This window comes from Aspergillus udagawae, assembly GCF_001078395.1.
Source record: "Aspergillus udagawae IFM 46973 DNA, scaffold_1, whole genome shotgun sequence".
NCBI lineage: Eukaryota > Fungi > Ascomycota > Eurotiomycetes > Eurotiales > Aspergillaceae > Aspergillus > Aspergillus udagawae.
Genome location: NW_025091264.1, coordinates 4,581,267 through 4,594,746, shown reverse-complemented (window position 1 = coordinate 4,594,746; position 13,480 = coordinate 4,581,267). Strand labels below are relative to the sequence as shown.

At 50.8% G+C, this 13,480-nt stretch overlaps 5 protein-coding genes across 5 annotated transcripts; 2 read left to right on the top strand and 3 right to left on the bottom strand.

Moving 5' to 3' along the window:
* Window positions 1–2,980: 2,980 nt before the first annotated feature.
* Window positions 2,981–4,174, top strand: Aud_001501 (putative integral membrane protein; the record flags this gene model as incomplete). The annotated part of the gene is made up of 4 exons (XM_043286999.1): window positions 2,981–3,127; window positions 3,180–3,290; window positions 3,342–3,806; window positions 3,857–4,174. 4 exons carry the CDS (start codon window positions 2,981–2,983, stop codon window positions 4,172–4,174), a joined length of 1,041 nt encoding a protein of 346 aa, XP_043142934.1.
* A 574-nt stretch (window positions 4,175–4,748) lies between these two features.
* Window positions 4,749–5,549, top strand: Aud_001500 (SDR family oxidoreductase; the record flags this gene model as incomplete). Its single annotated transcript, XM_043286998.1, has 1 exon — window positions 4,749–5,549. One exon carries the CDS (start codon window positions 4,749–4,751, stop codon window positions 5,547–5,549), a length of 801 nt encoding a protein of 266 aa, XP_043142933.1.
* Window positions 5,550–5,615: 66 nt separating this feature from the next.
* Window positions 5,616–6,559, bottom strand: Aud_001499 (glycoside hydrolase family 131 protein; the record flags this gene model as incomplete). The annotated part of the gene is made up of 4 exons (XM_043286997.1): window positions 5,616–5,984; window positions 6,044–6,217; window positions 6,275–6,411; window positions 6,463–6,559. 4 exons carry the CDS (start codon window positions 6,557–6,559, stop codon window positions 5,616–5,618), a joined length of 777 nt encoding a protein of 258 aa, XP_043142932.1.
* Window positions 6,560–6,967: 408 nt separating this feature from the next.
* Aud_001498 (putative MFS sugar transporter) lies at window positions 6,968–8,552 on the bottom strand (the record flags this gene model as incomplete). Its single annotated transcript, XM_043286996.1, has 2 exons — window positions 6,968–8,301; window positions 8,348–8,552. The coding sequence occupies 2 exons, from the start codon at window positions 8,550–8,552 to the stop codon at window positions 6,968–6,970; spliced, it is 1,539 nt and encodes a 512-aa protein (XP_043142931.1).
* Window positions 8,553–11,523: 2,971 nt separating this feature from the next.
* Window positions 11,524–12,870, bottom strand: Aud_001497 (FluG family protein; the record flags this gene model as incomplete). Its single annotated transcript, XM_043286995.1, has 1 exon — window positions 11,524–12,870. One exon carries the CDS (start codon window positions 12,868–12,870, stop codon window positions 11,524–11,526), a length of 1,347 nt encoding a protein of 448 aa, XP_043142930.1.
* Window positions 12,871–13,480: the final 610 nt, after the last annotated feature.

The window sequence follows — 13,480 nt, the reverse complement described above, 5'->3', positions numbered from 1 at the left end:
TGCAGCCTTTTCAAGATGTTGGATATGGGATACTGGACTGCTAGAAAGCTTTCTTTTCTGAAGACTTCTCTGTAGGCTGCGGACCTTTTTATCTAGTTGCCGAGGATTCTGAGGAGTCTGAAAAGCAGATGATATAGAGCCTTCAAGAATTGGTGGTGTTGGTGTACGAAGTTGAAAAGTAATCTTTTCAAGCACCCGGTCTTCATTAAGTGGTTTAAGACCAGCACCTGTAAAGCCACTGTGTATATTCTTCTGGATGAAGACCCTCTCACGCGCAGATGGGTATAGGTGTAGGAAGTCTTCCTTATCAATATGGTTATTGCCAGCAACCATTATTCCTTCAACTAACTTCCCATATGCGCGCTTTAGTGGACCAAAAACACCAACATCCAATGGTTGCAGAAGGTGAGAAGTATGTGGTGGCATGCAAAGGCAGATGATTGCATTCTCCTTGCAGAATGCATCAAATTCTGCAGTTTGATGACTAGAATGGCCATCAAGAATAAGTAATCTCTTTGCACCAGTTGAATGCTGCCTTGAGTATGGCTCAAACACCTCTTTAAGCCAGCGAAGGCCTATTATATCAGTTATCCAGCCATTATCACTCATTGCAATTAACCAGCTTTGAGGAACTGCTGATTCTTGATACCAGGTAGCCTGTTGCTCTTTCCCCTTTAAGATAACCACTGGTGGTATAGAAACCCCCTTTGAGCTCACACATTCAATTATTGTAACCCATTCGCGGTTACCCTGAATGATAGTACGGGGTCTCTCACTGCGATCCACTGCAGTGATAACCTTAGAAGTTGTACAGAGTCCCATTGCAAAGCCAGTCTCATCAAAGTTCCAGATGTCATCCTCATGGATGCCGTATTCTTGAATAGCCTCATGCACAGTTGTAAACCACTGTTTTATAACCCTTGGATCCTCCTGCTTTGCACGCTGGTATGTAATCCTCCGGTTATATCGTGTGCGAAGGGCTGGATGGCGTTTAATAAACTTATATGCCCAGTTGACACCAATGGTTGCGGTAGGATCCTGTGTACGCTCATGGAGTAATATCTGCGCCATTCCACGTAGGAACTCTGGTCGAATTGAAAAGCCCCGTTTATCTGCATCTAGTAGACGCTTGGTAAGAACTTCTTCTTCCAGAGCTGTTAATTTATGGCCATTGGCACGTGTTTCTGAGCGTGGTTTTCTTCCATTGAGGCGAGCGCGAAGGGTAGGCTCAGGCACGCTAAAGGTCTCTGCAGCGCTTAGTACTGACTTAATTTTTTTATTCTTAATGGCTGCAATTGCCATTTGTATCCGATTTTCTTGAGATAAAGGCATTTTTAATAGTGGTGATGATAAAAGAACGCATTAAAGAAAGGAAGTGGTTGACCCAGGGAGAAATTCGTCGCTCGGGGGTATTCGTCGCTCGGTGGTTGATTACGTTAATCAATCCGATGCTTTTATCTCATCTCAGTCTTCTCAGACAACCGAGGTTCATTACATCAGTTCCCCGCACTCTCTTCTGATAGCTGAGGCTGGGAGGTCAGCAAGACAATCGTCTGAGCATAGAAATAGCTTATATGACGGATAATATTCATATATATCTATCATGGCGGTACAACACTTAGGAATTGAGATATCTCAAGTCAGTAAGGGATAAAGACTGTGCCTGGCTACGGAGTAAAGTCGGCTCACATCGCAGTCGTACCGGCAATCAGCATCAGTCCTGGAAATTCAATAATAGAGGATCCTCTCTTGGCAGTCACGACTTTGATCAAAGTTCAAGAGAACTGGATTCAATAGTCCGTATCAATTATCAATTATAATCAATCCAAATACGCACCTCGCTTGTAGCTAGTAATCATGTATGTGGTATCCTCTCCAGCGATCAGCAATGGACTAAGGAAGCCAAAATGGATTTAAGGTTGAATCCTTTAGGCCGAGAGACTTGATGGGAAACCAGTGCGAACACATGGTGCAAACTCTGGATATAATTCAATAATATCGTAAGATTACCTTCTTTGTCTTCGATAGCCCGAATGTCGACTTCTCAAGGATTCCGGATATACGCCGTCGACTGGGATGAAGCGAACTATTGAGTATGTCATGTCATATATGGCAGCAGACCAAGCAAATCAAAATCAACTAGGGTTTGTCATATTGTATTCTTATTATGATTATTGAAGGACCGACGAAACTATTGGAAACACACAATCGTTCCATGTATCTCATATTCAAGTCCAGACCACATGGCTCATTAAGTAATGAAATTATCAAGACTAATGGCGTTTAACTTTGTTAGATCCGGACGTTTTCCCCTGAAGAGCTTCCCCTGCTGCGGCTCTCAACGGAGCTTTCTACACAGACCAATCGACACCCACACAGGAACTGCTGGTCAAGACTTGAGGACTCGCCTCTGACATTTGTGGTTTCGACCTCAATCCCCACCAGAAACGCGTTCATTCGTGGCTTGCTTCCAAATGACCCGATCTGCAATATACCAACTGGGTAATGAACCACACGAGGGGAATTAGGGGATCCCACATGGTCCTGGTCCGTTTCCTTCCAAGTCCATATTGGCCATTCCACACTGAGGGCGAGTTTGATCACTGCTAATGTTGTTGATGATCCAGATCTCGATCTCTCCGAATCGATGGCAAAACAGGAGTCTCTCTGAGCTCTTCGCCGAACTTCGTATTCCGCGGCAATCCAAAGAGTTTGTGTGCCTCGCATCAACCCTAGGACGAGAACGGAGTCCTCCGTACCATAAAACCGCCAGCGCCTGGGCCTCTGGCACAGACGGATGGCATCCGTGGCACGCCGCACGAGTCGCAATAATAACCTCTGGCTTATCAGAATAGAATTTTCTCAACTGCCGATTGTCTACAGATTATCTTTTTTATTAATGACTCGGTCGCTCTCTGTGCCATACTTTGTCTGACCTGACTCTCTTCAAGCCGGCCATCACCCATGTCTCGGCATCACCATGGTCGACAGTCACAGTGAGGCGATTGTTACCGCCACCTCTGTCTTTCTGGCCCTGTCGCTGGTCACCGTGGGCCTGCGATGTTTCGTTCGCGCGCGTATAGTGCGCGCTTTTGGCCTGGATGACTGGACAATGGTCGCCGCCATGGTAGGTCTTTTCACTGCAATTGATCTCGTCCAGCAGCGAACTGACGAGTAAGGCCCTCAACCTAGCATTCGCCATTTGTACTCTTGTTGGTTGCTCCTATGGGATGGGCCAGAAGAATAAATACTTTCTTACGCACCCGGACCATATCCGTCGAGCTTTTTTGGTATGCTTCATCCTAGGTCGAAAGGGCAACCACATATGCTGACAATACAAGTTCTGGTGGCTCGGTCAAGTCTTCTATGTCATCACCTGCGTCGTCGCCAAAATGTCCATCATCATCTCCCTCCTGCGCATCACCATTAACCGAGTGCACATGCTCATCCTCTACGCCGCCATGGGCCTGACCCTGCTTGTGGGCCTTCTCTTCTTCTTTTTCACCATCTTCGAATGTAAACCGGTCGACTACTTCTGGAACCGATCCACCAAGCCGGGGTCATGCCTCGATACGGATATCCTCATTGCCATTGCGTATACCTACAGCGTGGGTGCGGCCGTCACCGATTTCACGATTGGAATATTGCCCGTATTCATCATCTGGTCTCTGCGGATGAACGCCCGGACGAAGATGGCCATTGCAGGGATTTTGGGGATCGGGTGCATTGCCAGCGCGGCAGTCATTGTTCGAATTCCGTTTATTCACAATTACAAGGATCCCGACTTTTTCTATGCAACCTACCAAGTGAGCGATATCACTCCCCGAGGATGGCCAAGTAAAAGCTGACTGGATAGATCTCAATCTGGAGTAACGTCGAGGCCGGACTGGGCATCACGGCAGGTTCGCTGACCACCCTACGTCCTCTGGTTCGCTTCCTTCGTGATGGCTCTTCGGCCTCACGAAGTCATCAACGACAACCGGGCTCATTTCCGCTATCCGGCAACATGCCCAAGGGGCTCACGCGCCGGTCGAAACCCGAAGAAGGGGGCGAAGACGCACGTCGACTGTGGACGGGAATGGCGGACGAAGAGTATCAGGGCGTCACAACCACGATTATTACAGGGAGCCATCCCACAAAGCGGGGAGAAAGCGACGAGAGTCTAACCACTTGATTCATATACTTGTATTATATACTTCATAGAATTTGGGGGTTACATCACAGCAACAAACATTTCCATCATGGGTTCCACTGTTCCACTGTTCCGTTACCCCAACACTGGGTACGTTACCCTCTCTACCTCGTCTCCAACTCAATTCAAGCTGGCTTTCTTGGTAAGGATCACGCTTACTTATGTCATAAACTTTCAAGCAGCTAGCAAATGGTGGGGGTGAGTGCATCATATCCCAACCGGGATAGCGCTTAGCAAGGATTGACTAAGAACTTAGCAACCCTCACAGAGCAATCAGATGCATCAGAACAACAGAGGACCCATTAAAAGACTTTTCATCATGCTTTGCTGATGCTTTGCTGATGATGATGTTTTCTGCGAGGGGCAGCGACCGCTTAGGGTGCTACGATGGCCCCTCCATTCAATGCCCCGTTACCCACGTCATGACATCATCAATGCCATCACTCGTCCGCTGGTTCCGGGGTATATAAACTACCCATCTTTTCTACATTTCTGCTATCTACAATCATAATCATCTGAAGATCTATTCAAGTTTTATAAATATACTACCGTCAAAATGCCGATTCCCGTCCCCGCCGCCTCCTCCCTCCTCGACCTCCTCAGCCTCAAGGGCAAGACCGTGGTGGTGACCGGCGCCTCCGGCCCCCGCGGCATGGGCATCGAAGCCGCACGCGGCTGCGCCGAAATGGGCGCCAACATCGCCCTCACATACGCCTCCCGCCCCGAAGGCGGCGAGAAGAACGCAGCGGAGATCGCCAAAACCTACGGCGTCAAGGCCAAAGCCTACAAGTGCAACGTGGGCGACTGGGAGAGCGTCCAGAAGCTGGTCGCGGACGTCATCGCCGAGTTCGGGCAGATCGACGCCTTCGTCGCGAATGCCGGCCGCACCGCCAGCTCGGGGATCCTGGACGGGTCCGTACAGGACTGGACAGAGGTGATTCAGACGGATCTGACGGGCACGTTCTACTGCGCCAAGGCTGTCGGCCCGCACTTCAAGCAGCGCGGCAAGGGCAGCTTCGTCATCACGAGCAGTATGTCCGGCCACATTGCGAACTTTCCGCAGGAGCAGACGAGCTACAATGTTGCCAAGGCAGGGTGCATTCACTTTGCCAAGTCGCTGGCGAACGAGTGGAGGGATTTTGCGCGCGTCAACAGTATCTCGCCGGGTTACATCGATACCGGCCTGTCGGATTTCGTGGACAAGAAGACGCAGGACCTGTGGCTGAGTATGATTCCCATGGGCCGCAACGGAGACGCAAAGGAGCTCAAGGGCGCGTACGTGTACTTGTGCAGCGATGCCAGTTCCTACATGACCGGGACGGACCTGCTCATTGACGGGGGTTACTGCATTCGTTAATAGCTCACTATCCACCTTCCAATTCAATTCCACTATTTTATAAGCCATGCTACGCTTCGCTCGCAATCAATGAGCAGAAGGCCCAGCCACATCCGTAGTCACCGTCCCACTCTCCACATAAACCCCCGACCAGAACCAATCCTCGGCCGGCGCGTTGGCCCCATTATCCAGCCTCAGCTCTCCCACATGCCAGTCCTGGGAATTGGTGAACGTATTCGCACCCACGTTCTGCACGACCTTCTTCAGCGCCTCCGCCCCCGTCGACGCCCACAGGCCCACCGTCTTCGCGCCAAAGTCGATATCGTACGCAAAGTTGTACCATGTCCCCGCGACTAGCGGAGTCGACCACTTGGTCTGCCCGCTCACCATCCACCGCAGCGTATTATCGTCGGCGGTGCCGCTGAGCCGTCCGTACTTGAGTTCCGTGAAGTGGTTCTGCCCATTTCCTCATCAGCCGTGTCACACTATAGGGAAGTTGATGGGGGGCGGGGTACCTCAAAAAACGCAATCTGATGCTCGAGGCTCGGATCCGGGGCGTTGGTCTTGCGCGTCGACACCGAGAAATGGTAGTAGAGATGGCCCTGGCCCAGGTTGGTGGTTGTCTGGGCCCGCTGGGGGATGATCTCGCTGCGCATCATTGTTTGGCCGTTCCACGAGGAGGTTTTGTCCTTTCCTCGTCAGTTTCTCGTTAGATTAGAAAGGGGATAATGGAGGGAAGGGCCTACGATAGTGATCCGGATGCCCTGGGCATCGACTTTGGACGCCGGGTTCTTGAAGTCCGGGGACAGGCCTAGGTAATGGGATGTGGGCTGCGAGCCGTGGATGTACCATTGGTATGGGGGGATTTGGTTGGACCAGGACCCTACATTTCATTCTCAGTATGAGTACGTGGAATAAATATGAAGAAAGGTACATTTGTCAAAGTGGTCGACGGTGAAGTTGGCGTCGAAAAAGCCGTTCCAGAGCACGTCGCAGCGGACGAGGGGAAGGAACAACAGCCAGGATTTCATCTTGTCTATTTGATACGATGTAGTGTTTATTCAAGGCTATCGATTGGATTGGACAGACATGGAGAGCGACGGTGTGATGTCTGCTTTATATACAAGAGTGTCTCCATGCTGAAACGGCTAAATTGACGACAAGTGTCGGTTATGTTCAGGTGTTTCATCAACATCCTTCAGAATTCAAATAAGAGTAAAATAAAGTAATCTAGAATGGCCTGCATCTTGTCATACCGTTCGTCAATCATATTCATACCAGATGATCTGCGTCTTATATTCCCAATCAGATACGGGGTTAATAGCATCATCTGATTGATAATGTCCTGCATTTATCCAGCGGACCGCTGGTCCGACACTTGGGCGAATTCCTCAGGATCCAATCCAATCAATCCCCCGCGACGTCAAATAGCTGAAGGATCAGGCTTTGGTTAATTTGTCGTCCCCCGAGTCCGTCGCGACATCAACCACCTCGGCAAAATGCATCCGGGGCAGGCTGCGAGCCACGCGGGGCGGGTCGAAGATGCTCTTCGACCGGATGAAGATCTCGTCGATCTCCTCGAGGGTGCGGCCGTTGGTCTCAGGGAAGAAAACGTAGACGGTCGGCACGATAGCTGCGTTGAGCACCGCGAAGATGATGTAGTACTGGTACCCGATGGAGTTGAACCCGACGGGCGTCACCTGCGCAAGGAGGAAGTTGAAGGTCCACACGGCGGCCGTGGAGACGGCACTGATGGCCGCGCGCAGCTGCAGGGGTGCGACCTCGGTCGCGTACAGGAACGTCAGGCCCGAGTAGCCGACGGTGAAGATGAATTGGAAGACAAACAGGAAGATGACGGCGACGACTGTCGCGCCCGTGTTACCCGTCACCGAGGTGGTCCCCGCCAGGACGGCCATGGAGAGGGACATAGCGGCCGCACTCCACAGCATCAGGGGCCGCCGTCCCAGCCGGTCGATTGTGAAGAAAGCCAGGAACCCGCCCAGTGGCTGTGTCAGGCACATGGCTCCTGCCAGGATGCGCGAATTGACCGCGCTCATGCCCAGGTACTGCTCGAAGATGGTGGTGGCGTACATGCTGGTCAGGTTGATCCCGCACATCTGCTGGAACATCTGCCCGCCTGCCGCGAGAAGGGTGCGATGGAACAGCCGCTGCTCGCCCATCGTGAGCATGCTCTTGAACGAGCCATTGCCGCAGATGGACAGCGATAGTTCAATGTCACGGATGTCCGCGCTGATCGAGTCCGAGTCCGGCTCCACATCGGCCAGCGCGGCAAGGATCTCTTGGGCTTCCTGAATCCGGCCCCTTTTGACCAGCCACCGGGGCGATTCGGGAAAGATCACGATGAACACCATCACGATTAACAGCAAGACAATCTGAAAGGCGAGGGGGAACCGCCACGAGACCGAGTTGCCCTTGATGAAGTAGAAGCCAAAGTCGATCCAGAGGGACAGGGAGACGCCAATGCCAATGAAGATGCCGTCAGTCACCACATGGGCACCCCGTTTGCTGGCTTTCGAGATCTCCGACTGCCACACGGGCACCGTTGCCAGATATGCCCCCGTACCCACACCAAGAATCAGTCGTGCCACGATGAACTGGGCAAAGTCGAATGCTGTGGCCATAAGAACTGCGCCGACGATTGTCACGCCGGATGCAAGAAAGATCACCTTTCGACGACCCAGGCGGTCACCTAGGTAAATGCATGACAGCGAGCCGAGTATACCCCCGACGGTGAACAGGGCCACGACGGTTCCTATAATCGTTAGTCCTTATTCCAACGTTGGATGCAGTGGACATACCTTGAATGGTGGAGTTGTAATGCTGCTGAGCCCCCGTGGTATGTACCGTATCAATCTGGGGAAAGGTCTTGACGAACGATTCGAGCGTCAACAAGCCACCGGCCACGCTCAGGTTATATCCATAGGTGACAAAGGCCGGGCACACAACTAGACAGATGATGGCCCGGCTCAAGGCAGAGCCACGGAGGCCAAAATAGGGCGCCATTTCAATGGTGCAGTATATGCAAGTACCGCAGGTATCTCAATCTCATCAACGGACGATTCTGAAACACAAACAGCTATAAGGCTCTTCAATGCCCCGCTCTGAGGGATCACACATTGTCAGAAATGTCAATTGCATTTATATACCAGATGTCCATTCTGTACGGTCATCGGCGGGCGCCGGGGGGAGGTGATAAACTAAGTGGAGTAGGAATCCAGGATTCCCCAGAATTTCGCTTGGGGCTGTTGTCTGGCTGATCATCGGTGCTCACGTCTCCCGTTGCCTTCAGGGTTTTTTCCCCAGATGGAGGATGGGGATGCCACATTCATTCTGAGGTTCTTCCCTGTCTTCCCCAGAGTTGAGTGGGACTAGAGTGGCCCTGCAGCACGGTTCAGGGAGCAGCCACAAACTCACGAATCGTAGCATTCGAAAGAGTAAGAGAAATCGAGCCGACAAAATGCCCAGAAGCGAACAGCAGATATTCTCGGGACGGTCGAGCCAATAAAGGCTGTTCCCCGCTTGTTAGTCTAGTATTGTAGTTGATTCTCCACTGTGCTGGTTCAGGCTCTTCCATCGGACCCGGCCGATCTGAGAATGCCTCGGCCAGATTGGATTTGACGGAACGGCTTTGTGAAGCAATCCTAAGCCACTGTGATGATAGTAATAACGATGTCGCTAGATGGAACAGCTGCATCTGCTGGATGGCAGATGCACCCCGCGATGCACAGTGGTACAAGGAGTGATGTAGGGATGGATGCGGGCATGTCCGCGCCAAGAGCATCACAACCACCAAGGCCAACAGATTTACGCGAGCTTCAGCGTTCACCTTAGTTGCTGCTCGGAAACAGTATGCATAAGAATGCATTGCTGGCATAATAACATATGCAAGGCTGTGGATTGGCGGAGTAGATTTATATATAACGGCTGATTTATCATTGTATTGACATATCAGACCAGAGAGATAAATAGAAGGATATATTTGCGTTATCTCCGGCCTGAACAACGCTACACAATCTAGTCCAGCAGTTAAACGGCAGATGATCCACTGGCCAAGAGAGTCAAGCTCCCAACTCCACATATAGCAGTACGTAGTACATGGATCAGTACGTCTAGTCTCATGTGGCTCGCTGTGGCTATGTCTGTGGCTGAGGGTATTCCCTCTTCGACGCTGTTAGTCTGTTTGCTTGAAGCTGAGTCTCCAATCTGCTTCCTCCATGATGTATCATCCATCTTCAATGGTTTACCTTCTACATTTGGATCTGATCCGGACAACCAACTCCTAAGGCACTGCATCCTTCTCTGACAGTTCAACAGGGCTTGCGATGGGGTTACCACAACTACTAGGCGAGCAATGCCGCTTAGTTACTCCTGCAGTCGGACAGCACACGCGCAGCCTTGCGGTAGCATACGATTAGGTCGTATGTTGTTTCCCTGCAATAAGGCCTGCGCATATTACCCCCCAGACCGTCCTCGAGACGGAGTCATGTCTACCATGATGCTATCATACACATCCCTGACTTTGGTTGCTTCTCCGAGCATCCTCCACCATGTGGTATGTTATGGACTTGCTTCTGCTGGCCGGCGCAGTCGCATACGCACTGCGTCCACCAACCCCGACATCAGGTGGGCGAGTGATGGCAGGTATTAGCTTTAATTGGATTTAGCAGATTCAGCTAATCTGATCAATCCAAAATGTAACCGGACCGAGTATAATAAGGAGTTTCTAATGGGTGATATCATGCTCCAGAATAACGAGGTAACAGGTAAGTCTAACTCATCAACCCACTCCATTGCGGGAATTATTGAGACAGACTGGCCGAACCAAAGTGGAAAATATACACAAACCTTACTTGATAATCTGGAGTAAGCTTATAATTTTGAATATTCTGGAACTGTCGAATTTGGTTGATCACCTTTAAACCATGGATCAGCATCGACGTCCCTATTAGACCATCACCAAATGTAGCTGATTGTCAAGTGGTTTCTAGTATTTCGAGACATTGGGGGTATTGGATATTATAATGGAAATCGAAGGTGACCTAAAGGTACGTCCTGAAATACTTAGAACAGATATACTGTGTTGGTGTTTCATTATACACTCCAATCATGTCAGCAGATGGAGATATTTGCCCTTTAGACGGCCGTCGCAAACAGTCCGACCTCATCATGGGCCTCGTGGTCACAGGCTCGGCGGCGTTTGTTGCATATGGCCATTTTCAACACACATTGCTTGGATATCCTAGGGCTTCGAAATGGATGCTGCTTTTTGCCATCTGTCCAGGATTTCCAGTACTAGAATTCGTGGTGCGGTGCCCCAGGATTAACACCGCACTCGAGCATGAGTCGGACGATGATCACTTGGCCGTCTCCAGCAGCTTTACGTAGCGCTGCTTCCATGTCGGCGTGGTCCACCAGTGCTGGGTTTCCTTCAAGAGATCCTCGACAATAGCCACATCCCCGCAGGCCGCAGCTGCTTTCAGAGCCTGTGTTTGAAACTGATCGACTGCTTGATTAACCGCTGATCGGTAGGCAACATCACATCTGCTTCCTGTCCTTCCTTGGCTGTCGCTTCAAGTGAGCGCGTGACGCCCTCGCCGTTCCCTTCAAATTCCGGTTGCAATACGCCCAGATCTCCATCTTATGCAGCTTGTCTTGTGCTGTCGTCGTGGATATGGACTGAAGCAGCCGAACAGGCAATCAAGAGACCGCAGAATATTCTTGCTCGTATCATATGGGGTTTGCTTTTAGATATTATAAGAGTTATAAGAGCAGGGTAGTTGGACCTTGAGAACTCTGTTGCTGCATGGTGTCTGTCTAGTATCTTACAACTCTTAAGTACGGCGCTCCATTCACCACAGGCTGCCTCCTATAGACCCAACACTGTCAAACACCAGCTGTGTTTTCTCCGCAGTCCGCCACCACCCTCCTGTAGGTTCCCTCTAGAATTCTATTTGTCAAAAGGCAAGCTGTCTGCTTAGTACCTCGCGATCAGCCAAGTTTTTCGATCGTCCTCGACCATCTGGCGCAGTATCTTTGCCTCCGTTCGCTTGACTAACACATATGTGCTGATGATCACTGGGCCACACAGTTTGCGTAACGCAATGTCGCTTTCCAAGATATTCAAACTCTCGTCGAGTGATTTCGGCAGCATCGTAGTGATTCCCAGAGCCTGCCGCTCGCCTGGCGACAGCGCTGATGCAGATGTCACGCAGTCACCTCCCTGCAGACGCTCTTGATTTCGCATCCCTTCGATTCCAGCGGCGATCATTGCGGACAAGGTGAGATAAGGATTTGCGAGGCCGTCAGCCAGCTTGAACTCGAAATGATTCTCCTCGATGCGACGAAGTGGAACCTCCTTGTTCTCCCACCCCCAGCAGGCGTATTCGCCCCCGCTCCAAATCCCAGCTGCGACACGACTGTAACTGATATCTTGAGGCAAGGAGAACGCCATGATGGCGGGCATATGGCTCATGATACCTGCGAAGAAGGATTCTGCCTTTCGGACCCAATTCTCTGATTCACCCACAGAACTTACTGACAAATGTACGTGACCCCCGTTACCGGGATGGACAGGTGATGGGCGCGAATACACAGTAGCATGATACCCGAATGAGGTTGCAACTCGTTTAATGGTCTCACGAGCCCTGATCAGCATATCAGCGGCCTGGATGGGCCTCGCAGGCGGCAGGACAAACTCCCATTGACCTGGTGCCGCCTCGGCATGGAACTGCTCCAAGGGAACATCTGCCATAGCCAGCTTTCGCGCAATGGTCTCCAGCATCTCCAGCATCGACTCGTCCTCGGCGGTCATACTGGACCACGAATGCTCGTAATTGGCCATGGAGAACCGCACGACCCCGTCGCTCTTCTCGACTCGCATGAACATCACCTCGATTTCAAAACCGACCAATGCCGAGCACTCCAGCTCGCTCACCAGCGTCTCTTCCAGCGCTCTCAGCTGCGACCTCGCGCACTTCCTGGTCGGCGTGCCTTCATCGTCTACAAAGTCGCACATAATGACCGCTCGAGTTCCATTGGACCCTGGCTGGCAATATACGGTGTCGAAATCTGGCCGCAGCCAGAATTTACCCGACGCCGGCGAGCCGTCTTCGGGGATAACATCACCGGGACCCAGGATAAGTGCGACTTCGGGGATGGTGATAAATTTGCCCTTTTGTACCATGTCTTTGAATTTGTTCATGGGGAACATGCGCGTATAGATTAGACTGCGATAGGACATGAATTGTAGCCAAACGAATTCGATGTTGCCATGTTTGGCAACGAAGTTGTCCCACGGCGACGTGTGTTGCTCGACGGTCATTTGGTCTTGCGACTTGTAGCTTTTAATTTGACGATGAAGTGAAGAATTGATGGCGAGAGTTGTGTAGGCGTCAGTTCATGTTGACGACGAAGGAATACGACCCTAGACCGCCAATCCATGTCTCACGGACTGCGGCTGAGATACCTACGTAGACACTTACGGAGTACGCCAATCAGAAGAACGTATCATGGACTGCAACCATTGCTTGCGTTATTAGTGCTGATTGATGACAGGGTTCTACAAGAGTCTGTCTCTATTCGTTCACGGCGTGTTGCTGGGTCAATCAGATCGGAATGTCTCGAATGCTTCTAGAAATATTTTTTTGTCTTCAAGAAAGTTGCCCAGGCTTGTAGCTTGCAATAGCAGGTACCTTAACGTTACTTCTCAACCTCGGCAGACGTGACCTCTTAAGAGCGGATTGTTTAGAGGAGGAAAGTAGTCTTATGGTGAGGATGATTTGAGTTTTATGGTGTGGTTGGGCAGGAGATGCTTTCTCACCAAGAACTCCGTCTCTTCTACCATCGGAAATGATCAAACCATCATATCTCCATTGAATAAGCACCAGTAATCAAAAGAAAGGTGACTGAGACAACACTAGGAAAAAAAAGCT